At 38.0% G+C, this 27,589-nt stretch overlaps 1 protein-coding gene across 6 annotated transcripts; it reads right to left on the reverse strand.

Annotated features, from left to right (window-relative positions):
• Positions 1-352: 352 nt before the first annotated feature.
• Positions 353-24,914, reverse strand: homer1 (homer scaffold protein 1). 6 transcript variants are annotated; one of them, XM_083563744.1, is made up of 12 exons: positions 24,638-24,908; positions 24,312-24,547; positions 10,721-10,877; positions 9,731-9,862; positions 8,813-8,905; positions 8,651-8,677; positions 8,173-8,205; positions 6,134-6,270; positions 4,312-4,474; positions 3,541-3,651; positions 2,940-3,020; positions 353-2,635 (listed from the first exon to the last, which is right to left on the reverse strand). In XM_083563744.1, the coding sequence occupies exons 2-12, from the start codon at positions 24,314-24,316 to the stop codon at positions 2,441-2,443; spliced, it is 1,134 nt and encodes a 377-aa protein (XP_083419870.1). In that variant the 5' UTR covers positions 24,317-24,547; positions 24,638-24,908; the 3' UTR covers positions 353-2,440. The 6 variants fall into 6 exon arrangements, with proteins under 6 accessions (XP_083419870.1, XP_083419871.1, XP_083419872.1 ...); XM_083563745.1 differs by having other exon boundaries at positions 353-625; positions 2,415-2,635; positions 24,312-24,908; XM_083563746.1 differs by having other exon boundaries at positions 4,312-4,471; positions 24,312-24,908.
• Positions 24,915-27,589: the final 2,675 nt, after the last annotated feature.

Raw genomic sequence — 27,589 nt, forward strand, 5'->3', positions numbered from 1 at the left:
ACAGCCATAATATGCTTTTTTTTTCTTTTGCACACAAATGAAAAAAAAAATTAAATTCACAGAAGGTAAAGAAAAAAAAAAATGTTAATGTAACATCGATGTGAATATACGAATATATTTCTGAATACAATAAGAATAATTTAATAGTTTAAAACAATTCATTTATATCTATTATTGCAAAATAAATAAATTAATATTAATAATAATTAATAAAAGTTCACCCAGGTCAGTTTACACAATTGCACAGGTGCACTATAAATCAGTCATATTTATATATTAGAAAAAAATGTGTAGAAATAAAAGCGTGCCTCGTAATCAAGTGTTTCATTGTGTGTGTGTGTGTGTGTGTGTGTGTGTGTGTGTGTGTGTGTGTGTGTGTGTGTGTGTGTGTGTTTACGTGTTTACATCATCACATCTCTTTCAAACAAGAGGGAAGTAAAATACCTGAAAGTGAAACGTTTGTTGTTTTTTTTTTCTTTTGTATTGCTCTGATAGTGGAAGGATGGTTTCTCTACTCGGGTCAAGTCCACAAACATCGTGCGTCGACTCGTCAGGTTCTGGAGGTGCCTCAAAGTTGGGACTTGACAAAAGACAAGGAAGGACCTGACCTCTGGAATCCACTTCGCTGATGGTGTTTAAAAAAAAAAAAAAAAAAGAAAAGACAAGAAAAAAGACACCAAGGCAAAAATCCACGTCCTGGTTCGTGTCATCGTAATCCACAACCTGCAAAGTCACTCGATTTTCTAAAGAAACCCAAAATCAATCCAGGTGTGGTAAAGGAAAGCAGCATGAACTCCGACTGAGGTTTTAAAATCTTCATTACAGCAAATAACCCGAGATGACACGGTATATTTATGTTAAAAAAATATTTGGCCGGAGAAATTGTCCAAGAAACAACAGACTGTTTGTCTATAAAGATCTATAAAGATATTCATCTTGGTCATGCTAATGAGATCATTCCCATGAGTGTGACTACATCGATTATACTTAATGGACAGGTAGCGGCTTGTAACCATCTATTTTGGTGAGGCATCAAGTCAAAAAGCTATGGTGTTTTACTTATACAATAAGTTGCTAGCTACATTTTTTTGACTAACCCCGTAACTTTCAAAATATACAATTATTTAGTGTACAGTTGTACCATTGTTCTTAAATAAACCTCCTTTTATGCTTACATTTCTAGTAATATCTTTACAATAGAAATGGCTTAGTACTACATAGATGCTCTGGACATACACTTTGGTAAAATTTATTTGATTTCATGTAATTATTTGCTATAAATCTAGTAAAGAAAAAATCCAAATTTGGCATCCTGATTTTTTTTTATATGCTATAGGCAACTGAGATAAGAACCACGTTTAATTTCTGTCCAAACATTTCCAGGATATAAAAAGGAATCTTGGTTAAATGCCCCTTCCGCTGCTCTTACACCATGTATGGGGCAGCATGAACGTTGCCCCAATAGACCTCTATTATTTATTGGTGCAGTTCCTATTTTGACCAGTAGGTGCTGAAAACTGAATGCGGTTTTTATAATGGTTGGTTACTTAGAGGTCATTTGTATTTCAGCAGAATTTAAAATGCCAATGATAATTTTCTGAAAATGTTTTAATTTGTTAAGTGGCTGATATGTGATGTGTCTCTGCCCCACCTGATCTCTATAAACAAGTCGCCAGTAGCTTTGGAAATTTCCAAAATGTAGTGAAACATTTGACTTTTTATCTTAAAATTTTGAAATCTTTTTTCCCTCCGTTCTCTTTATCTCCCTGTTCACAACCCGTAAGAACGATGTGCAGTACACATGGCGATACTAATTCCAGCAAAAGAAGACAATTATATGCATCAAACATTGTAGCTGTAATTGTATTCTATATGTAATCTATATGTTAGTAGATTCCACTTGTTGTTTTTGAGCTCTGATGTTCAGTCTCAGATCCAAATTTGTAACGAATAGCTCTTGTCACATGACCAATTACAAAAAAGCATAAAATGTACAATTAACCTTGATAAACACTACTCCGTTCAGACTCATCACTGAGCCATGCTGACAGGCGTCTCTGTACAAAATGTCTCTGTATCCAGATGTGATAGTACAAAAAAATCGGAGATGTCCTTTTTTTTTTTTGATGTGTAAAGTTCATAAAAAACAGAAATTCCAAAAAGGCAGGTTGAAACCCCAGTTAGGCCCATAACATGTAGTGTGTGTGTGTGTGTGTGTGTGTGTGTGCAGGCACAAGTTTGTAGAAGTGCACCTGTGTGAGAACATGAAGATTTGTAATTCACCTGTCTGCTTGCTTGCATGCATGTTTTAATGAAGTCTGCTGTGCTGGCATAAATGTCTGTGTTGGTGTTGGTGTGTGTGTGTGTGTGTGTGTGTGTGTGTGTGTGTGTGTGTGTGTGTGTTTTTTCTCCACCAGAGGGCAGTTTGCTTCTGCAGACTCTAGCTGTTTCCTCCATCAATCAGTTTAGCCAGGCTGTCCCTCAGCTCGGTCAGCTCGAAGATCTTGCTGTCGAGCAGCTCGAGAAGCGAGCGCAGATTTCTGCGAAATGTCTCCTGTTCCTCGTGACTGCTTTCCACTCGCTGCTCCAGCTCGGCTAGCTGAGCTTCCAGTTCTACTGTCCGTGTCTCCGTTTCCTGAACACACACAAAAAATGAATTCAGACTATTAGCTTCAAGATTCAAACTACTTTGTGTGCCGTGTGTCACGCTGGAACCCATTTAGGTCTCCGTGTTCAAGTGAAGTAATTGAAATCCAAAGACATCCTTTACAATTGTAGAATTTTCCAAAGTTTTGGGGACAACAGTTAAGAAAGTAACTGGAAAAGAAAAACAAATGGCTGCCAAAGTCAGGTGTCCCAATACTTTTGTCCAAATATATATACATTATTTCATGTCTTAAAATGTCCCAGATAAAAAGATTTTTTACAAACCACAATACCTGTAGTTTCTGAGTGACTGCGTCTTTCTGTGTCTGCAACTCGTTGGCTTTCTCAACTTCTGATTTCAGTCGTTCCAGCTCCTGAAAGTATGAGAGCACAAGATGTTGCCATTTACATACAGTACACCTGCATGAACCTCTGCTTAATCCGAATTCTGAAATATTCTAAATATTCTCTAAAATTATTTTATACCACAGTGGTGTGAATCTTGAAGCGGATTGGTCAGAAGGCAGTGCATAATCTTTTAGATATAGAAACACTACAACACATTTGTATTTAATACATAACATAACAATAATAAAATGTTAAATGTTTTTGTACAGAAAAATCTGCTGCGTCTGGCCTAATCTCCACTAGAGGGCAGAGTTCTGCCACAGCGCTGGTATATTCTCAAATCCGATTAGTCAGGTGATTAATTTTCTGTAACTTAAAAACTACAAATGTACACCTGCTTTATATTAAGGTGCACAACTGTATAGTTAAAGTTAAGAGAGAATGAATCAACACCTTCTGACCAGATTTGAGAATTCACCAGAGCTGTGGCAGAATTCTGTATTTTACACACTGAAAGTGTTTCGGCTGCATGAGACGCCATCGCACCTCCTCCTTGGCCTTCAGTGCCACCTCCAGCTCCTCTATTGTCTGGTTTAGTTCTGTTTTCTGGTTTTTGATTCCTGTCGTCTGCCCACTGACACACTCCAGTTCTGTCACCTGGAAAACACACACACACACACACACACACACACACACACACACACACACACACACACACACACACACACACACACACACACACACACACACACACACACACACACACACTAAATTTAAAGCAAAGAATTACAACCAGACAAACCTTTTGTCCTTTCTCCTGCCTCAATGTCACTCTGAGAGGCCATCATGCTGACTAAGGGGAATTAAGACTTTTTTATGTCTATCATAAATTTTATGTTCAGCTACTGCCACGAAAAAGTGAACGTCCATGAAGCAAGTGCATGACCAACAAATCATCAGACAGATCGTTATCCAGATGCAGAACTCTTCATACGTACTTTCTAGACATTTCTGTTAACTGAAAAGTCAAAAGAAGGTAAGAAATCTAAGATTAGTCTATTTTTTGTTTGTTAGGTCTAAGCTCCGCCCCCAGACTTTATAAAATGACTGACAGGAGGCAGATCCATAAAACTCATCTCACCTACATCAGTACCCTTGTGGCTAAATGAGCACAAATCTTCATAAAATCTAGTGTAAAATCTTCCCAGAAAAGTGGAAGTTTTAGAGACTAATTGTGGAATGTGACGTTCAACAAGAAGCACCTACAAATTCTTATGGTCAGGTTACCACAAACTTTTGACCCGAATGCTGTCTTACCCTTTTGTGCAGCCTCTCAGCCTCCTCTTGATAAACAGCTAGCTGCTGTTTCCACTGTTTAACGTTGGCTGTAGACTCAAGCAGAGCCGCCGTTAGCTTGGCATTGTTGCCCTTCAGTGCCGCCAGCTCGGCCTCCCAGTGCTTATTAATATTAGTCGAGCTGCTAAGGGAGGAAATACAAAAACCTGGTATGAAATGTTTTAAAGTTGAACCAGATTTCATTCAGGTAACTTGAACTGCAAACGTGGTTCCACGTGAACCGCTCTGACACTAATGTGTTGAAGTTCACACGGGCCGTAGGCGTTAGAGGAGCACTGAAGTCGCAGCGATCACGCTGATCTCTGTATGTGTGAGGTTGTGAAGAAAAAAGAATCTAAACAGAATCCTTGTAAACTCGCTCGAATGAAACTAAGAGAGGAAGAACATCGGTGGATTTTCAATCGCTCAGCAAAAAAAAATGGGGGAAAAAAAACCTGCTGCCATTTAACATACAATTAATAAAAGTCATGTTGTATATCTATAATAATTCTCTATTCTTTAATATAATTTACTTAAGTAAGAAAATGTTTAAATATGTGTTTATTGAATAGTTTTTCCTGGTGGATATACAGCAAAATTAGCCATTGTGGTGATAACATTTTTAAACTTGCACATATGCTTTTATTGCAGTCAGGAGCAAAAAGGAAAAATCCGAGTGGGAGGAGGTCTCTCCCCTGTCAATCACAGCAACACGAGCCATTCACAGACTTCTATAATGTTGTGTATGCGGAATGGGGTTGGTTAATGCTTTTCTCTGAGGGTGTTAAGTTACCCTGTGAGGCGATAGGGTAGAGGTAGTTTGAACACGTGATTTGGCACACATTACCTTTTAATCCTCCTATTTCTAGATTTCTTATGAGAGGAAAAAGCTTGCGGATTGAGACGTGAAAGAAACTTGAAAACTTGAAAAGCCGCATGGGTGGGGGGGATTTCCATGCTGTAACCTTTCTTGTAATATTTGCAAAGCAAATTATATTTATCTCCTCAACTTTTTATGCTGATCTGAAAAATGATCCTAAGGCAATTAGGTCAATGTCATTAAACGTAGGGGTCCAAGCACCAAACTCCACTTAGATCTATGGAAACTGAATTGTATTTAATACAATAGTCCTTTACTACAAGATTTTTAGAATCAATACCCTCAGGCCTCATTCCAACTCAAAACCCATTCCTTGTGATCTTGTAATGAATTTACATATCATTAAAATTCGCATATTATTATTATTATTATTACCACAAGCATTGATTAATATCGGTCACATGAACTGCAATAGTGCTATAATGCTGGACTTGTTCTGTAGATGTGCCACAAATGAAATCTAACTATAAGCGTAAATATGTGTCGAAAGTACAATTGTTCAGGTTTCTCAAAAAATCTATTTTGAGACTGTAGCCCCTAGTTTTTCTCTCTGTCACCTGAACATCTGCTTGACTCCACGCTGTGTATGATGCCTGTACCTCCAGAAACACAAAAAATGCTAAATGATTTGAGTGCATTTCAATCCGTATTAAATGCACGTCTAACACAGGGGGTTCATTTACAGCTTTACTGCTGTCATTTTAATTGAAAGCAGGAATACAGCCTTTTTTTATAGACAGTAAAAAGTAAATCATTCTCCCATGATTTATTCATTATATTGCAGCCAGTCATTTAGCCATCACTGTGCATGTTGCCCTTGGAATTTTCCTCTTTCTCCATTTCAACTGAAAACATGCATGAGATTTGTTTTAGTGTTTATCAGCATGATTGCTGGTTTATAGGAAGTCTGACCCCAAAACTCACCTGTGTGGGAAGGGAACTGCGTTGGTCTCGACTCGAGGCTCTGAGTTCTGACAGGAGTCAGGCACGTTGCGTTCGTCGTCCGTCCCGTTGATGCTCTCGGGGGTCAAAGGTGACTGCAGGTCACCTGTAGCTGATTCCTGTCAGAATATAAAAAAAAATACGATACTTGATTTTAGATGCTTTTGCGTTTCCACCTGTCCACACTGTAGTGACTCGTGGGAATAAGTAGCCAAGAAGTGAATTTGGATCACGTTATGAGGAATAATTAGGGGGGTGTCTGTAAAAAGTGGTGATCAGTAGACATCATAGAACTGGGATGAGGATGGATATACAGCCAACATGAACGTATGCTTAAAAAATGCCCCCAATATTTATTGCTAGTTTCCTCCAAGCCATTTAATAGTCTATAATATCTTTATACACATCCAGTGAGAGATTGTATTTAATAACAGGAATTCACAGGTAAATGTTTGTGAGACATGACTGCAAAAAATATGCCTTGTCATAATTATACTAGGAAACGTAATTATATGAAACAATTTGTGAAATAGACAGAAAGTAAATCTTGTATCTTGTATTATATGTTGTACTAAATATCACTTTTCTACAAACTTTTCCAACTCTTGACTCAAAACGGCAACCGCGGCGATTTTTCAGCGCTGAATTCTGTCTGCAATTACTGGAGGATTACGTGCAAAATGTGGGATGACGGTCGATAAGAACCGCCCACCTGCTGACCTCAGACGGTGAGCTCAGAACGAACGTTTGTGAACAGTAGGTTTGTTTTTATCTTTTAATTCTTCTTGCCTATTTCAATCCACTCAGTTATGTGGGTTACACAAAATCAACGTAAAGCTGTTGCGCCTTTTTAAATCTGCCACTCCTGAGATGTCACGTGACAGCTGAATGTGCATGGAAGAGATGCTACTCTTCAGTTCTTCTCTTGAAAAGAAAGGCAGTCATGATTGCTCAGCAATACACTGTATCACGATTATTACTGTCAGAGCATGAGAAGGAAATAGGCCAATTTTGCCACCCAGAGAGTCGGGTCAATTACGCTCTTCTCCACTGGCAGCTGTGGCATGGCCGGGTTTCAAACTAACTATCAGACAAAGGCAGGATGAAACCACGGCTGGCCACATCGTACTCTCCGACATTTTCAAGTTCATTAAACAATTACATCAGTGGGTATGTCAATTTCAGTGGAACTTGGTGGAGATCGTGCCGACAATTAGAGTGCGGTATACCATAAGATCCCGATCGCTTCAGCAGATGGAAAGTCAGTATATAGAAATTTTTCAAACTGAGATAAAATTGTAGCTACTTACCAGCATTAAACCTCTTAACCTATTATTTCCTTAAAAGCCTGGCATTATATCAGTATAGCGATATCTGTTTTAATTACATTACATTAGTTTGGGTATCGAATTCTCTAACGCAGGGGTCCCCAAACTTTTTTCTGTGAGGGCCGCCAAAATATTTGGGCTGTAACAGAAAATTACACGTGACTAGCAGTATGATTGTAGAGATTTTGTTAGAATTTGAAATGTATTTAATATGCCTCCTAATGCTTGAGTAGTTTATATATTCGTTCTGCACTGTACAGACAAACGAGTGTTACTTTTCAAAAGATATATCACCTATCATTAAAAGGGCATTATTACTGTCATAGTGACACTTTTTCATATTCATTGCTATTGAAATCAAAACATTTACTTATGCATGTGGTTGGTGGGCGAATCCAACAAATAATTAGGCTACGTTAATAACTAGAGGTCGACGGATTTTAGCGATAACTCGGTTGAATTGTGCTCGCCGATAACCGATTAATCAAACGATAGTTTTTAAATGAATACTGGATAATAAAACTAAACAAACATAAAACTCCGTGTTAAACAGCACTGAACTTTATCACAAAACTAAATATTTGCTATATATTTCCTGCTTTATGTCTTACGAGTGTTAGTTTTTTAGTATAGAAAATGATTCAGATTTTATGCCCGTTGTTTTTAAAAGATGGTCGTTTGGCTCTTGCTTACCTTTTTAGTGGCCACAGTCAAGTTCCGTTTGTGCTTGAATTGAATAAGGGGACACTGTTAGAGGTGTATTTAATAGAAAGCGTTTGTAATGTTTCAGTGCGATCGGTCACATCTATTAAACAAGACTCAGGACAAGACATGGATCAGGCAGCTGCTCGAAACCATTTTTAGTGGTTAATTCGACAAGGCAAGACGGACGACTGTAGGTTTATTTGACACTGCTCGCTCGGAAATGTAAACAATAGACAGGGTTGATTGGTAACGATGCTGGGGCTTGACATGGGAGTGGGTACGGTTTTAGTGAGAACCTCGTGACCGGTGTTAATCACATTAGGAAGGTTTAGTTTGATGTTAAATGACTGATGTTGAAGGTCAGCATGTTTTGTAGTGCTCTGATGGAGGTAGTCGGTTTGGTAGAAATGCTTGGGTGGGTTACTGCAGGGAGAACGAAGGTGTTCGGGACATTGCACCTTCTTACCTTCGAAGACGCCAAAGCCAGTTTGCGCTTGAAAGAATTGGATGACGATGTTAAATCAAAGAATATGTTAAGCGCAAAAAACGAGAGCAGAAAATCAAAAGGAAAGACTGTTAGATTAAAGAGAAGTGTCGGAAGGTTGCGTGTGTGTGTTCAGAGATGTACCTGTGAAGGTGTGCTAGTCAGCTCGATCTTCTCCTGAGATTTCTCCTTCGCTAACCGTGCAGCTTCCTTAAACTCTGCGAATTTTTCTGCGAACTGGGAACAAAAAGCAGAGAAACTTGAAGTTCAATAGCCAGGAACATCAGTACATCATTTTTATGATCTTCAAAATCTAGAAAAATTTTAATTTGTGGTATCCACATTTAGGTGGAAACATTAACGATTAACAAATTTATCATTTGCTTTTCTTAAAACTGTGGGCCAGTGATTTAGATTTAACTATCCGTCCTGTACTATCCAGGGATGGTGAGATTCAGCGATTCGCATTAGTGCATTAACATAATTGTTAACAATGCGATGCTTCGTTCGTTTTCGTTTGATTTCTCATCGCTAAATTGTTTCTCAGCATCGCTGTTGCTATGTGAACGTTTGCTATGCATCGAATATACATGGCAAACCAAATGAATATGCATGCAATTCAATTGAGGAGGCATCTTTAATCCCCCTTTTACCCCGGGAGATTCTTATGTATGAGCTTTAGTAGTACAGTATACTTATTTATTTAATCTTGACTATATAACTAGCAATCTATTAAATATTATGCAATATAATACATTAAAAACCACTTTAAAGGTACATGCAGCTTTTCCTGATTTTGGTTTACTTTTTTTTGCAAGTTGTGCACATACAAATGTACTTGTTTGTTATATCAATAATATTATACAGTTTATATTTATAAATAGGAAAACATATATGGACAAAAGTAACTTGAACTACATTCTACTTTTAGTCCCCTTTTGCAAATAACCTCCACTCTTCTGGGAAGATTCTTTAGATTTTGTGTCATGCTGGAACAGGTTTGTGTGTTATGATGTTATTGTTCATGAATCCGATGGCCAGGTGGGTTTTTTTGGGTCTCACTTTGCTCAGGTGGCTTTCAGATGAGAATCCAAGGCCGTAGACAGTGTTGGCTCTGCTATCTGCCCACTGGCCAAATTTCTGTGAGGTCTTAGTGAACGTCATGTTGGGAGTGATGGTGCTGTTGATAATGGCCTGAGGGGAACAAAAACATGCAGAAAAAAATACATTAGAGACAGCTTTAATACTTCTGACAACATACTGTGTGTGTGTGTGTGTGTGTGTGTGTGTGTGTGTGTGTGTGTGTGTGTGTGTGTGTGTGTGAATTGAGTAGGTTTTGTGTAATAAGCTGCTGCTGCCCATGCTCTGGCATTCTGCCTATTGTACATATTGCACACACACACACACACACACACACACACACACACACACACACACACACACACACACACACACACACACACACACACACACACACACACACATTGACACTTAGGTAGACTTTAATGGAGGTTGGAATTTTCTATAAGAGCTTGTTTACCCACCCAAGAGAAGGTGATGGTTGTGTTCTGAGTGCTTTAGTGTGTGTGTGTGTGTGTGTGTGTGTGTGTGCACGTGTGTGTGTGTGTGTGTGTGTGTGTGTGTGTGTCTGTTATGCAACCCTGATCTCCAAAATATCCTACCTCTTATCCCAGTCAAGAGTCCAAAATAACTTCCATGCCACCCCCATAGAACTATGTAGTGCTTGTGTGCGTGGATGTACGTGTGTGTGCGTGTGTGTGTGTGTGTGCGTGTGTGTGTGTGCGTGTGTGTGTGTAAGTGAAGCAGAACAGAGCTACATTTAATGCTGGTTTTCCCACAGGACATTGTGGTACCGTACAGTAAGAAATTCATGATCCAGAATAGTTTTTTTCTTTGAGTAAGTACCGTAACTAAGTACCGGTACTGTCATGTTCCACTTCTTGCCCATCTACAATAAATAATTCATACCAAATTAATCTCTAATTTGTGTTTTCAGAACTTGGGATCAGTTTGTAAAACCGAGGTTCGGACCTTGGCTCCGTCCAGGCTGATGATGCGATAGACGTTTCGAGTGCTGTCGTAGAAGTAGGACACGGTGACGGCATGCTTGCTGGTGGGGACCCAGTTCTTTTTGGTGGAGGGGTCGATCTGGAAGACGTGAGCTCTGGTGCTATAGATGGGCTGTTCTCTGCGGGAATAAAAATGAAATGATTAAAGAAGGTAATCAGGTACGACGCCGTTTTAGTGACACGTTAATAAAAATATAGAAGATTATGAGAATAAAGTCGTAGCAGTAAAGTAAAATAAAGTAACAATTATGAGAACAAAATAGTCGAAATTACGAGAATAAAATTGAAATATTTTGAGAATAAAGTCAAAATTACGTGTTTCCTACATTACCGCTGCAGTGTCGGTTTACTAATTATATTCTTGAAATATTTTGACTTTATTCTCACATTGCTGAGTTTATTCTTGTAATCTTCGACTTTTTGTATTTTTTTCAACATGCCGCTAAAACGCTGTCTAAATCAGAAGATTTGAGGGATCATAAAGTAAAAAAAAATTATATTTAAAAATATAGGCAGATTAAACAATTAAAGTATTTATATTTAGAATTTGGCTAGAAATAGACAGAAGATTCATAATATATATGATTCTTTATTCATTTTTTTTTGCTGTGTGTGTGAGTGTGTGTGTGTGTGTGTGTGTGTGTGTGTGTGTGTGTGTGTGTGTGTGTGTGTGTGAATGGCAGCTGTGTAGCACTGCATGGAGGAGAAACAGCGAGATCGTCATCACACCCTGTGCCAATATGGCAGTCTGAACTGACCAATGGAAAGATCTGACCAGAAAATCCCATGTGACACAAAACACAGAGAGATGATTCCAACAGCACTGTGTACATGCAGACTCAAACATATTCTACACATATATATATTAAATCCAAGGTTATATTTACAGTACACACACACACACACACACACACACACACTTTTTCTTATGGCTCATTAAACCTGTCACTTTTTTGCACTGCACTTTAAATTTTTTGGTGTTATAGTAACCTCCACTCTTCTGGAAAGATGTTTCGCTACATTTTGAGAAGATTTGTAAAGAACCATTCGACTCCAAAAGTGTTAGTAAAAACAGGTACTGATGTAGGTGAGGTGTGGAAGTCTGGAGTGCAGTCAGCATTAACACTCTTCATGTTCAGTAGGTTTAAAACTCTATAGCAGCAGATCTTCCACTCCAACCCATTTAAAGCACATTTTAGTGGAGCTGACTTTGCACAGAAGCTTTGCACAGAAGCATTGTCATGCCGGAACAGGTTTTTGGATCTCCTAATTCAAGTGAAGGGAAAATGTCATGCTACTGCATCCATAGATATCTTATACGATCCTATTTTGTGGTTGGGGAAGAAACGTATATGGCTGGAAAAATCTGGTGTCCCAATACTTTTGCCCAAGAACAGGAAGACACGCCCTGAACGATAAAACATGCAGGGATTGGTGGTGTTCCAGCTTTCTAAATGATCACCACAGATAACTGCGATACAGCCACTTAAATGGACTACTGCGTAATGAATTGAGTGATTTGAGTTAAGAGGTTTGCGCTGAAAAAGAGACATCAGCGTAACACACTCAATATCATCAGTACCGAAAGGGAAAATTGTAGCAGCTCGTTTTTCTTAAAACACACACTGTCCTGCTTTATGACGTTGACCTCGTGATGTACAAGTGTTTCCTTTGTGTGAGTGTGTGTGTGTGAGCATGCATGATTGATGATGCTGCTTTGCAAATCCGTTCCATCCAGTGTTTCCGCTTCAGAGACAAAACGCTTTGTCTGACGCGGTGTCATGGAAATGTTGCGTCGTTCGACCCAAAAGCGACGCTACAGTTATTTAAATGCAGTGCAGCGGAGAGATGAGACAGTAGCTGCTACAGCCTCTGAATCCGTGGCCTTAAGGTTCATTTAGCGTGTTATTTCCAACTTCCTGTCTCAGATGCTGCCTTTATCCCAGACGTATAAAATATCCGAGTCGATATGAGGTTCTGCATATTCATTAAATGAAACAAAAGCAACACTTTCTGATTTTTTGTGCGTTGGTTTTGTCTTTCTTTCTTTCTTGATCCCCGCATGCAAGCGATAAAACGTTTAGCATCGCAGGAACAATAATTAGGAACCGAAATCTTTTATATTCATCTAATCATGAATACACGCTCTTTGCAGTCTTCTCTCCACAGAACTTTCTTCTACTCATTCACGGTTCAATTCTTGTGTATTTTTGGCACAGAAACAAAAGGAATATACAGGTGTATATACATATACAGTGCCTGTCTGAAAATTGGAAAAACACACTATTTTATGGTTTTTGAGAGACATAATATAATGTATAAAAATATCATATATATAATGTATATTGAATCAACATCTTCTGACCAGTCAAAAGTGAAAATTTAACAGACCCCAACTATTAAACAGATCAAATTTTTACTGAATTTTAATTTTACAGAACTGAAACACAAACAGGACTTCAATCATCAAATGCAAAACCAATCGACCAATTTCGGTTTCCACATGCAAAGCAAAACCACCAGTTCCTTCTTCATGTGTTTACATGGAAAAAAAAACGCCAGTGTAACTACATCCTCAATCTCCAACATCCATAATCCAAATCTGTCCGATTTTTATATCCACGTGTGTATGCGTTTGGTGCATCATTGTGCAGCTCGGTGTTATTTCCGTGTCCCTGCCCCTTCCCTCTCGGGGCACTTAGAGGAATGAATATAACATCGCTGATCTAAAAGGAGGACAAGAAAGAAACCACAGCAGACCAAGGGCCAGTGACAAAAAGTGGTACCCAAAGAAGTTTTAACGAAAAAGAACCAAAGTGTTCAGACTGCACTTATACATGAATGAAAGGCAAGAATCCTTCGTGTATAAGTGTAATCTGAACACTTTGGAGTTTCAGTAGCGAGAGAGACGTAATCCGCTGACTCAGACCTCATCGAGAAAGTGTGAGGCTGGTTTCTGGGACAGAGTCACTGAACAGAGCTCAGGGACGTCTCTCTCTTACTTCTCCTGCTCTCTCAAGGGGACTGGTCCTCTCTCTTCTCTCATTAATTAAGCTGGTAAAATGGAGATCGGCCAGTTTGTATTTACTCAGAAATTTGAGTCAGTAATTAGTAGAAACAGAAAATGGTAACTTCTTGTACAATAGGAGCCTGATATCAGTAGGTGTGGATTTTTATGCATCTAAATGTGTGTATGTTTAAATATAAGGGTATATATTTAATTTCTTGCTCTTGCTTATAGAAAAGCCAAAGAAAAATTCAGATTTTTTTAAGGACTACGTAACTTTCTTTAGTGGCTTGTTGCCTCCTTTTCGTCAAAAAACACGCCAATGTTGCGTCAATAATTACAACAACATTGAAGGCATTTGGCAGATGCCCAGAGCGACAATTATCCTTTATACAACTGAGCAAGTCAGGGATAATTGCCTTGCTCAAGGGCTCAAAAGTGGAAGCTCGGCAGTGCTGAGATTTAAACCCATGACCTTCCGATCAGAAGTTTTACTCGGCTACCACTGAGCTACATTATACAGACACCTAATAACAAGATTGCTATGTCATTTATGAACATCCCACTCCAAATTGTAGTCCCTGTTTGCTCTTATAATAACCTGCGCTCTTTAAAATAGGGATGTTTAATAATGTTGAGGTTAGACCTCTATAGCAGGCCACTCCAGATGTTCCTCTCCAGACAATGTACAGCAGTTATCTTCATGGAGCCGGCTTTGTGCACAGGGGCATTGGGTCTCGTAGTTCAACTAAAGTTCTAATTAAATTCTAAAGACATCCGATACAACTGTGTCTCCACAAAATTGTTTTAGGAAAAGGTACATATGGCTGAAAATGGCAGGTTTCCCAGTACTTTTTGCTAAAAATTTATCAATGATCAGAGCTGTACAAAAAAACGACTACACACTTAATGAGCGTTGAAATCGGGATTCTATGTGCCGCAAATGTTTCCAATCCGTTTAATCGCCAATAACGGTAATGTAGATATCTAAAAAATAAAACCATTAGGAAGACAATCAGTGACGAATGGTGTGACTATGAGATATTGTTGGTTGCAATCTTGACTATTTACAGCACCTGTATTTTATTCCTCTTATACCACAGCAACCTTCCAAGATGAAAATCGTACTATTGTTTTTATTTATAGTTACGTTTTCACGTTATATGAGTTACAGCTACATACAGTGTTTCCCTGACCATGCAATCTGATACAGGTTTGGTATTCAGCAAACCCTGGTACGTGATAAACATCAAGAAAAAGACCTGTGCCGACTTTGTCGTCTCTGGTGATGTTTAATTTGGCCCGTGGCTCTGGAACAGATCCATGTTGGTGCACCGCTGGACAAACAGAGCGCTGGATTACAAGATGTCGCTGGATTACAAGAGTCGCAATTACTTTTCCATTTAGCGTTAGTCAAAGTAGCAGTTTATTCATGACAATAACGCGGACTTTAAAATTGTAGAACACGAACACTTCTGTTCAGGTTCAACTACAACTACACAAACATGTGATTTTAACACTGGCCTGCATGAAATCATGTTTCTTCCTTATCAATTGTATCTAATACAATCCCTCAGCTCAGTATCACACACTTCATCGGCTGAGGGAGGTGTGTTTAAGACGGAAAAGCTGGAGAAACCAGGCCCGGAAAACCTGGAAAGCCTGTATACAGATTGTAATGGAAAAGAAATCATTCTATAACGGATTTTGTATTTCCATTATAACAACAAAAATACAAGAGAAGCCAGTTTTTGTTTATAAGCTCCACATTCGAGTGCAAGTACTAAAAACAATCAACAGGCAAAGCAAATCATACGCTCCGACAAACTCAGCAGGAAAACAAGACCGATAAAAAAAAACCAGTCATCAGTCGTGCTGACGTTTTGTTCAGAGGAAATGGCATTAGCCTGCTGTGTTGGCTTTATGCTGTATGAGTTCGGCTGTGTTTTTTCTCTCGAACAAAAAAAGAACAGAGAATGCCGAATGCGATGTGCTCATTAATAGCTGATTTAATACCGCACTGACCGAAGAAGAAGGCTGACAAAAAAGTTGAAAGTTGATGATGCTCGGCTAGCAGCTGCCATTAGACAGATAGCATAGTGCGACGCAACAGTCATATATTATTATACAGCCATTATACAGCATCCCTGAAGCAGAGACGGTTAGGGACCGTGCTCAAGACCCAAACAGTGGCAGTGAGGCTTGAACCTACAACCTTCTGCTCAGTAACCCAGAGCCTTAACCACTAAGCCACCACTTGTTCCGTCTAAACCTGGCTTTATCAGGAGTGCTATCTTGAGACAGTATAACAATCTGAACCTAATCTCCATTTATTGCGTATGTACTGTATTTTGTGTTATTCTAATACTGTTTTAAATACACACTTCCAGCAAAATGGTTGAAAAAAAAAGCAATGAAGTTGTCTTAATGCTTCAAGACAAAACTGACTCAAAAGGGGATCAGTGTTTGGGAAACATCAAACGTTCCATCTATAGTAATCACATTTACGTCTATTACAGATGTAGTAAATATGCTACATGGACAAAAGTGTGTGGGCACCTAACCATAAGATTCTTGCTTTTTGAACATCCCCTTCCACATACATATATTTAGTACTGTGGCTGTTATTTGATCATGTGGTGCAATCTTATGACTCCCACGAGATTGCTGCTTTCACTGGTACAGGTCACAAACAAATCATTAACATGCAGCAGAAGATATCATGGGTCATAGCGTTCTATGTTTTTGTCTTTCTGACATTGCAGGGATGCTCATAACTCTCTGTGACCATGTGAGGGTTTTTTTTTTCTTTTTTGTACTGCTGTGTTTTAGTTCGGGCTGCAACAACTAATTGATAAAATCGATGACGAAATTTGTTGTGAACATATGCTCTTATCTATTAGCCGGGCTGCTAATGTTATGGGTTAGCGTAGCGCCAAGATAACAAAGCCGTTTGCGAAATGGTGGAAGTACCACAGTGATGCACGAGCACATGAAAAGAAAACACACCGGTGTCACGGATGAAGGCAAAACATCAGCACGGAAAGCAATAACTGTATCATCCTCATCATGCAAAAATGGTTTTAATGTGCTATTGTGTAAACTGTGTTTGCTAACTTTAAAGACAAACGACACAAACTGTCAAAACAACGTATTATATTGTATATTGCATTATATTTTATCTTGAATTTAAAAAAAAAATGGTTGTCAACTTGCCATCTGCAGTTATCATTAAAAACAATACAAATGTTGATTTACACAAATTGCTTCACCTTCATACTCAAATGTGGTTGTTTTTTTTTTTACAGAAAGAAACTCAGCATGAGTGAATTTGCTCGAAGGAGAAATCCTCCGTGCGCTCCTCAACGAGCAGCACTATAAACTTTAAAATGTCAAAATTAAAGATGACTTTGGCATTTTTAAAGGACACTTATATACATAAATTCCATAGTTTAGGGTTTTAGATCGTTATAATAAGCAAAATGCCAAACCAAAATTGTTTATCCGATTAATCGATTATCAAAATAATTGTCTGTTGCAGCCCTGGTTTTAGTGTTGCTGCAGTTCAGTCTCTGACATTTAAAAAAAATAACTCAATGTTTGATGTATTTACATTTTTTTATTTACAAGTATTTTATTCTGAGTGACTTACAAACATTTTATTCATCCAACTGAGCAGTTTGGCGTCAAGAGTCAACAGTCCAGCATTGGCAGCTTAGTGGAAGTGGGATTTGAACTCACAACCTTGTGATCAGAAGACCAACATCTCTGTATCCTACACTGTAATTTATAAAAGCATTGGGACTCTTGTATTTTCTAGCCGTATCTGGTTCTTCTCGAAACTGTTATCACAAATCTAAAGGCAAACAATTGTACAGGATAAAACTTAACTTTTACTTTCTAATGTAACATTTTTTACGTTCTAATGCAAATGTACAAATCAAGTTCTATGAACATCTGCGTTACATGGGTTTACATGAGCTCTGACCTCAACCCTACTGAACATATTTGGTATGAATTCTTGTCTAGAGTCCAGTGGAACATCTTCTGGGAAGAATGGAGGTCATTATAACAGTAAATGGTGACTAAATATGGAACGAAATGTTCAATAAGAAGCACATACCCATCCTTTGGTCAGGTGTCCAGTATATACTACACTAATGTCCATATAGAGTAGTGTATACAGCACATTTTAATATGCATTAATGATCAAATCTCTTAAGCACACAGAATAATTTCACAGTAATTAAGCCGTTAACTCTTCACAGATGATCTAATAACCCTGAGGACTTGTTCAGTATCGTTCAAGAAACAGACTTCAAATCTGTTCTGAAAGCAAAAATGGTCTCTATGCATTATTAAGTACTTGATCATGTATTTTTGATTATGTATTCTTTTCATTTGATCTCTCTATTCCTACACACATTTCCCCCACCACTCACACACACACACACACACACACCGCTGTATAACAACCTGTAACCAAACATCAAGAAATTAAACAAGAGCTCACGATTAACACGATCGGCAAAAGCCAGCTCTCAGTGTGTGAGCAGAACTGTGTGAAGACTCACAACACTTTCACTGGACAAACTCGTTGTGTGCCAAGAGAATGTGTGACTGTGAGAGTGTGAGCGTGCCCGTGTGTGTGTGTGTGTGTGTGTGTGTGTGTGTGTGTGTGTGCGTGTTTGTGAACACTGATTGTAGTTACTAATCTGACGCACAATAGGCAGCATGCAGGACACACACACAGATTAAAGGTCTGGGTCACTTTGCAAAACAAATCCACACTATCGTATCAGCACTACTCTCTCTATCTCTCTTTTGTGATTTGCGATAGAACAGCTGCACTGCACACTGATAATCTCTCTATTAGCATGTTCCTACTCAAACCTTCTTCTCACATATGAGAGAGAACACTTTCACACACTTCGTTTTGGCGGCTGAACTTTCCTTCCCTGTAGATCCCAATTAACACAGTTAGTTTTGAGTCTATGGGCAAATTGCTGTAGTGTGAGAGCATGAAACTACTTTCCGATGTGCCGCTATAGGGAAATAATCGACGATGGCGTGATATTATGCGACCGGACACGATTCAGAATTACTGTTACCACCCAAAGTGTGATTATTGTGCAATAACGGCTAAGCATCATATTTATTCTCTCAATAATTACAACTTTAATTTATTAAAGAATGAAATGTTATACAGACTGTCAGTACACTTCTGCGACTAGCTCACTCTGTGTCCATCTCTCTTTCTCTCTCTCTCTCTCTCTCTCTCTCTCTCTCTCTCTCTCTCTCTCTCTCTCTCTCTAACACACACACACACAAACACACACAATGTGAGATGTTAAATACCAGGCACAGGCTGAGGGTGAAGGTGAGAGAGTGCCCATCTGCTCAGTGCAAACCAAATTACACAAAATCTCTCTCCAACTCCACATTCACTTTGAACCCTGAGATATAGCCTACACACAGCTACACACAGCTACACACAGCTACACACAACTACACACAACTACACACAACTACACACAGCTACACACAGCTACACACTGCAAAACTGCTGTATACTAATTTACACCACTGTGCACTGAAAGACACCACTATACACAGATATACAAAGCTACACACCACTGTACACTAATACACAATGTTGTTCAATGATAAACACTGGCGTACACTAAAACACACTGCCGTACACTGATACACACCGCTGTACAATGCTGTTCAAAGCTACACACTTATATACACCAATATACTTTGCTGTACACTAATACACAATGTTGCACACTGATACACACTGCTGTACACTAATACACTTTGCTGTACACTACTTCGCACAATGTTGCACACTGAAACACACTGTTGTACACTATACACACCACTGTACAATGATACTGCTATACACTAATACACTTTGCTGTACACTAATACACAATGTTGCACACTGAAACACACTGTTGTACACTATACACACCACTGTACAATGATACTGCTATACACTAATACACTTTGCTGTACACTAATACACAATGTTGCACACTGATACACACTGCTGTACACTAATACACACCACTGTTTACTGATACACACTGCTGTACACTAATACACACCACTGTACACTGATACACTCTGCTGATACACTCTGCTGTAGACAAAGAAAATCGTGCATCAGTGTATGGCAGTGTGTATTAGCCGGTTATACAAAGCTACACACTTTGTGTATTAGCTGGCTATACAAAGCTACACAGTGCTGCACACAACTACACTCTGCTGTACACTCATACACACCACTGTACAATAAGAAAAACACTGCTATATACAGCTATACAAAGCTACACACTGCTGTACGATAAAACACACCGTTGCACCTCCTACACACCACTGTGCACTGACACACACTGCTGTACACAGCTTTAAAAAGCTACACATCGTTATGCATTGCTACACACTAATGTACACTATACAAGCAATTCTATACACACTACTATAAAGTGCTAAACTTCTACACACTGCTACTTACATCATGTGTGTGTGTGTGTGTGTGTGTGTGTGTGTGTGTGTGTGTGTGTGTGTGTGTGTGTGTGTGTGTGTGTGTGTTTGAGTCATCAAAGCAGACACAAAGTCCACATAACCCTAATAAGATACAACTTAAGTCGTTTCTCCTCTTGTCACCACATTTTGTTTAGATTTCATGCAAATTAAATATTATTATGTCTAATCAGAGTCTGAAGATAATTCGGATTTAACAAAAGCCACAGTAAATTTGAGGCGACGTCTGTACGAGTTGCATAACTGCGTTACGTAATTTACTAACGGCCCCAACATGCACACACCTGAACCTACATGCAAATCAGGCGTCAAAAAGTCTAACAAGAAATGTGCAGTCAGGCTAGCTCCATCTAGTTTGATTTAACACACTAGAAATATGCCTATAATTTACCTTAGGTGTGTTACCATTTCGTGTTTCGGCAACATTTGCATTAAAAGTTGTACTTTTTATCTGTTAAAAGACGAACACATTCCCTACTTTTATCTACTGTCAATTTAAGTTTGTATTATAATTGTGAAATAAAATAACACGCAAGTTTCTGATACAGCCATTAAAAACGTGTCTATTTTAATTTTAACTAGCCAGCAAAAACCTCCAACTTGAAATTTTGTTGCTAGCGCAGACGCTAGAAAAGCAAACACATTTACTGGAACGTTTCATGTTCTATTGTCTTTAAAATTTAGGGCTTCTAATGTAAATGGCCCTTTTTTGATAAATTACATACAGTCTAAAACAATAGAACAGAAAGGTATTAGCTTTTAGTGCTAGCCACTAAACGTCAAGTTTACCACCACAACTGCTAGCATTGCAAGCAAGTAATTTAACCTGTAACCTTGTCTTGGCACAAACCATTTTTCTTATTTTAGACTGTATTAATCTGCACATCTGACAATTTAACACATTTAGCAGATCTTTCTACTTCAGCAGCATCTTGATGCTAAACACAGCACCTTTTTTTTTTTTTTTTTTACACACTGTTTTAATTCTTATTCACTCTCGCAAATCATTATTCTCTTAGACAAAGACATGATGCCTTTTCTGCTACTGCAACTGCATTTTCAACATTGTTTAATGGTCCGATCTGTTCTCTGAGTCCAGTGTGTCACAGTTTTAGTCGTTATATAAAAGCTCAGCAGTGTCGGATCTCGATGCCATGCTGCGACCCAGCACTGAAAAGGGACATATGTCAGATACAGAAGCTATTTTCGGACTGGCCAAGTTCCCTGAGGCTCTGCTGGACTTCTCTGTGGGTCAAACAAATACCTTTTCATGAGGTTGATCTTTATTTATTTGTTGAGGGTTTACCAAAGAGTCCAGAATCCATCAAGTACAGGATCCTGACTGACAAGACATAAAGTACAGCAGTCTTCAGAAACTATGCATTATTCAAGAACTTCTTTAACTTGTGGTCTCAAGAAGGCCTCCAAAGTGTTTTTTGGTCAAGATTATAAAGGCAGTTAGAGCACTATGGTGTGCCTCATAGGCCCACTCGCATTTTTTTATCAACGTATTTTATTATAATCAACATTTGAGAACATGAACAGTTTACATTTTCAAAACAATTTTGAATAAAATGCCTGCTTGGTTAAATAATATCTAAAATTATATTGTATGATATTTTATGCAAAATTAATCAAATTAAATTAATTTAATAAACTTTTAATTATATTGATCAAATTGAGTAATCAGTTAAATTGGCACAAATTAAATTGATTAAATAAAATTAAATAAATGGTATGGTATGGTTTCTTTATCGTTTATACCCATGGCATTGTTGTCTAGGCCTAGTTTATTAATAATAATAATAATAATAATAATAATAATATAAAAATGCCCTCAGTGCAAAGCGGAGACTAAAACAAAGTTGCGGTCCGTCACTTAATACATTCCTGATGGAACTCAGATTTTAACTATGTCTGCACGTAAAAAGGATTGCATTCGGGAAACACGTGTGCCAAACCAAAAGCCCTAAACTAATTTCAATACGAATACATGTACCATTTTATATTTATTTATATACATATTTTATATATATATATATATATATATATATATATATATATATATATATATATATATATATATATATATATATATATATATATATATACATTTTATATATATTTTTTTTTTTTTTACAACCCAATAATGATATATATGTATATACACTATATTTCCAAAAGTATTAGGTATATAAATCAAATGAAATTTCCTTAAAGCACCAGATTCTGAGGGAAATGCATGAATAAGATAAAAGTACGACTATATTAATTCATGTGTATGCAAAGACACGACTCAGCACTGCACGCCAAGCAAGGCAGAAAGTCATTTGAAAGCTATTTCATTTATATCTGACTGCATCTGAGCTGCCGCTGCTTTCAGAACCTATCCGCTCTATCGGGTCCGTGCGAACGTGAAACAAACCGCCACTGTCCATGACCTTTTCCTTAATGCTGCCACTTTGCTTCACATTATCAGCTTATGCACCGTGTCCACGTGCAGTATCCTCTGCAGTAGCTATCTGGGTGGAATGCATCGGTTTTTCCACAAGCACGTGGTAAACCGCGTCACAACAACCCCCTTGACCCTTTTTTTAATGAATACAAATGGAATGATGATTCGTAAACTAATATTTTTCATTACACATTTAGCGCAAATGTAGTAGCAGTGTAGAGGCAGAAAGAAGCTGAACAAACACAGAAAGCATGGATATGCTCCTAATGAAAATTAGATATCATAGGTGTGAGCTCTAAAATTCTAATCTTGGTAACATGACCAGCAGTTCACAGCTGCTATAACAATGGTGAAAAACTTCTTTAGATTTTGTCATGACAAGAAAAAAATAACTTGGATTGATATGCTACATGGTTATAGTTACACCCTCTACACACTTACACTGCTGAGCCAGCATCAGTAGCTATTCGGCACAGAACCCTCCCATTTTTTCAGCCATGCATTTTCATTAAGCACTTTTTCCTGCTCAGGATTGCTCCAGATCCAGAGCCTATCCAGGGAACAGTTTGTTTAAACCAGAAATACATCATGGAAGAGACGCCAGTTCGTTGCAGGGCAACATGCACACACATTTACGCACTTATTCACACCTGGGTCAATTCAGCATAGCCAGTACATTCATTTATCTGATTCAGGATGTAGCGGAGAACCTGGAGAAAACCCACATGAACACAAGGAGAAAATGTGAACCTCCACACAGACAGTAACAAGAGCTCAGGGTTGTACCAAAGATCCTGCTGTCAGGTGCACCACCACTAAACACATTTAAATAGTGTTATAAGATGCACTACGTAAGTGAAGCTCGAAGCTACAGAATTTACGTTTGGCCTCAAAAAAAGTAAAAAACTTATTGACACTAATAGTCAAGTTTTCCAAACGAGTTTACTCAGAGACAGAGACTCAGAGCACCCATGTTCGAGATAACTCAGACAATGACAATAGACGATTGCGAGTGTGTTATTGCTAACCATTTATGCAACGATTACAGACAGACAGCTAATAAAACCAAAGATTACTAATGATTTCCTGGTGAACTTCTCTTTTTCCCCCCTCTCTATCTGCGATCGTGAGTTCTATTCCTGAAAAATTAAAATACAGCCAATAAATAAATTACAAAAAATATATCCTGGGTGTTTGTATCAAATATCGGCCTTGGGACCGATCGAATTGTTGAACTTAAATCTTGCATTATCAGGTAGTGAATACTTTAAAGCCACGCCCCTCACTTTCAAATACAATGTAACAGGCAAGACAAAATTCTGACTGTAGCATCCGGGAACTTTCAGAATACTAATTGATAATTGGCACCGATTTTGCAGTGGTGTTTGGATGGACGTGATTTGGGACGCACCCGAAGATTGAAATACCTCTGAGGGCCTTGCAAGGTGCGTGAGATGTGGATCAGAAGTCTACAAGAAGGTTAAATGGGGGGATTATAATAATGACATAAAAACAAACAGTGTATTCTGTACGTACCCCATTTTGTCAGCGCTGGAAGGTGTAGTTTTGTCGGCTGTCTGTGTTCTGCGCGCCTTTCACTCCGACATGCCCCGTTAAACTCCTTTTTTAAAATTATTATTATTATGATTATTATAGTATCTTCACCACTGATCCGTACAGACGTGTGCGGTCATGATGGCGAGGCAAAGCAATGTGCATTCTCACAGCACACTGCCAACACACACGCGCGCGCACGCACGCACTCTGTCGCTCTTAACAAAAAAAAACAAAAAAAAAACCTTATAATAATTATTATTATAATAAGAATAAAAATACGACCCCCAGCTTTAAAAAGGCCAGACCTCAGTCCCTGTGCGACGCTGCCTTCACTCCTCCTTATCTCCAAACGCCAGGCAGAAAATGCCCAGGGTTTCACATCTACACTGCAATTACATCCAATCAATTCCGACCATGGAAATAAAATAGAACTCAGATGCATTTATTTACACTATTTTATTATTATTATTTTTTTTAATAATTGCCCCGTTGCCTGGTTACAGCTCTCCGGTGGAAAAAAAAAATCCCCACAAACCGGACATATTAGTGATCCGCTTTTGGCTGAGTCGATTCCTTTGGAAACGAATTTGGATCCGTTTGAATGAATCGTTTAACTCATTCGATTCAGTTAATCAAATTTCAAAATTATGATGATGTTTGACACACCAAAGTGCAAAGATTATGAAGTGTTGAAATTAATAAATCAACAAACAAATTTTACAGGGTTTTTTTTTTTTTTTTTTTTTTTTTTAAGAAAGATGTCTCTTTTGACTGTGCAATAGAAATACAATAAAATAAAAACATTTAAATATTATTTTTCATAACCACTTTTTTAAGCCATGAACAAATACAAGAGGTCTTTATTACAGTCCTGAGTGCATGTTTGTTTTTATCATGTCAAATACACACCTCTTACACTAACTCGTTCCACGTTTCAGACACGCTAACTCCATTTATTACGAAGAAACAAACATGTCCCTTAATTAATTTAATTGAGCATGCTAATTCGAGTTTAACCAACTGTTTTTTTTACTCAAATTCTAACTCTTATTCAGTTTTATCTACTAAACCCTAAGCAGATCTCCTTTTCACATATTTATTCTCTTAGTTTTGCATCGAATTTCAACGCAACAATTGAAATGACTTAATTATGATTCATTTGTTATTATAACATATCATATTGGAATGTAACATGCCATATTGCATCAGATCGTATCAACATTAAATTTCATATCACATTATAGCAGTTTCCACACGATCGTCAAATCGAATATCGAATTATTGAATATTATTGAATAATTGCCTTAAAAATCAAGTAGATTCAGTGGTAAATATCAAATCATAACGTATTATAACGTATCATAACCCTATGCAACTATAAACACTGGGGAAAATGTCAAATATAACATTTTCTGCAGTCTGAGCACATTGAGATCCTCAGTCACATCACAAAGGTTCATAATCACAGGCAATAAATCTGCATATATTCATCTGATATATTTTTTTAAAAATTTAGTTTACTCTTTATGTAAAAATATAAATGTTAAAACACTAGTAGCATCCAACACATCTCTGAACATGCAGAATATGCCTGGATGCGTATTGAAGATGCTGTAAAATGGCCATGTAGTGTCACATGTCCATGTTGTTTTGCAAGCTCCATATCTGACCCCCCGGCTCGCTCCCGTATGAAAGTAAAAACCTCCTGCTCACTCAGCAGTTTTTTTGTTATGACCTGTCATGGTGTCTGGTTTCATTCAAACGGCATGTGAATCGTTTTTAGAACATGTAGCAAAAATAATAGATTTTCCATATTTGGCTCATCTGAAAGAAGTTTTGTTTGGAATAATTTGATTAAAAAGGAAAAACTATTTTTTAGGAATAAATGAGCATCAAATGCATAATTGGTTGGTGGTCTAAACACACACACCTGGTTAGAAAAACTAGCTGAAATGCTATTGGACATTATGAGGAAGGAGTTTTTTTATCTTAAAATTTTTAGCTGATAAACCAATAGACATCATATAGAAAAAAAGTATTTGGACACCAGACTTATCTGATTCTTCCCCAAACTGTTCCCAAAAAGATAGCCCCCATGAAGACACGTGTTTTAAGGACCTTGTTTAAGTTCAGTGTTTAAACCAGCAACCTTCTTATCAGTAACTCAGTGACTTTTAACTTTTGAGTCACCACTTTTCCTTCACTTCTCCCTGTTTCATCATGATCATTTCCGTTTGTGCACAAAGCCAGCTCCATGAAGAAATGGTTAACATGGGTTGGAGTGGCCTCCTATAAAGCTCTGACCTCCAGAACGTATTTTAGGGCCCTACCCTTTAGATGAGTTTCTTTTCTTTTAAATCTTTATAAGAAATTGAAATAATTATATGATTATAGAAATTGTATTTATTCCTATTACACCACAGGACGCTTAATAAATTGTTAATACAAATTTAAACAACATAATTCAATGGCTTTTAAGAAAACGTATACACACCACAATTACAAATAAATAAATAAATCCAAAGTGGTGATTTGGTGCCCCCTAGCGTCACAAAGGGGACTCCTATGATTGGACTATTTTGCAAACCCCATAAAGGTGCTCATATATCCTTCCATTACTTCCTTTTCTTTTTGCAATTTTTTTTCAATCTGCAGGCATGTTTTCACATTTTAATTCACCCTATTAACATCAACATATCATCTACAAACATTTATCTTTACAAAAATACAAAGAAAATTACACCTTGTGGCCTTCTGCACAGCCCTGTTTCCAAGATAATTATGTTTCTAAATATTAAGTACTTCAAGATCTAGAAAAAAATACTATTTTTCCCCTTTACAGATGTTACAGAAAGAGACTCTTCTTTCGGCTTCTCCCATTAGGGGTCTCCACAGCAGATCATCCGTCTCCATACCCCCCCTGTCCTCTACATCTGCCTCTTTCAACCAAACTACAAGTCTTCCCTCACCACATCCAAAAACCTCCTCCTTAGTCTTCCTCTTTTCCTCCTTCCTGGTGTCTCCATCCTCAGCATTCTCCTACTGATATACCCCATGTCCCTCCTCTGCACATGTCCAAACCATCTCAGTCTCACCTCCCTCACCTTGTCTCCAAAACGTCCTACATGCACTGTCCCTCTAATAAACTCATTTCTAATCCTATCCATCCTCTTCACTCCCAATAAAAATCTCAACACTAAGGGGGAAACTAGGGGGGAAATGTGGCAGCATTAATAACTACTTTTAATTAATCAATT

Source organism: Silurus aristotelis (assembly GCF_946808225.1).
Source record: "Silurus aristotelis genome assembly, chromosome: 16".
Taxonomy (NCBI): Eukaryota; Metazoa; Chordata; class Actinopteri; order Siluriformes; family Siluridae; genus Silurus; species Silurus aristotelis.

Bases quoted from the DNA above. Each gene is read 5' to 3' on its own strand.
- homer1 (XM_083563744.1), bottom strand. The intron at 8,206-8,650 runs GTAAGAAGGTGC...ATTCAATTCAAG, and splicing joins TGGCTTTGGCGTCTTCGAAG to CACAAACGGAACTTGACTGT. The intron at 6,271-8,172 runs GTAAGCAAGAGC...ATATTCTGACAG, and splicing joins TGACTGTGGCCACTAAAAAG to GAATCAGCTACAGGTGACCT.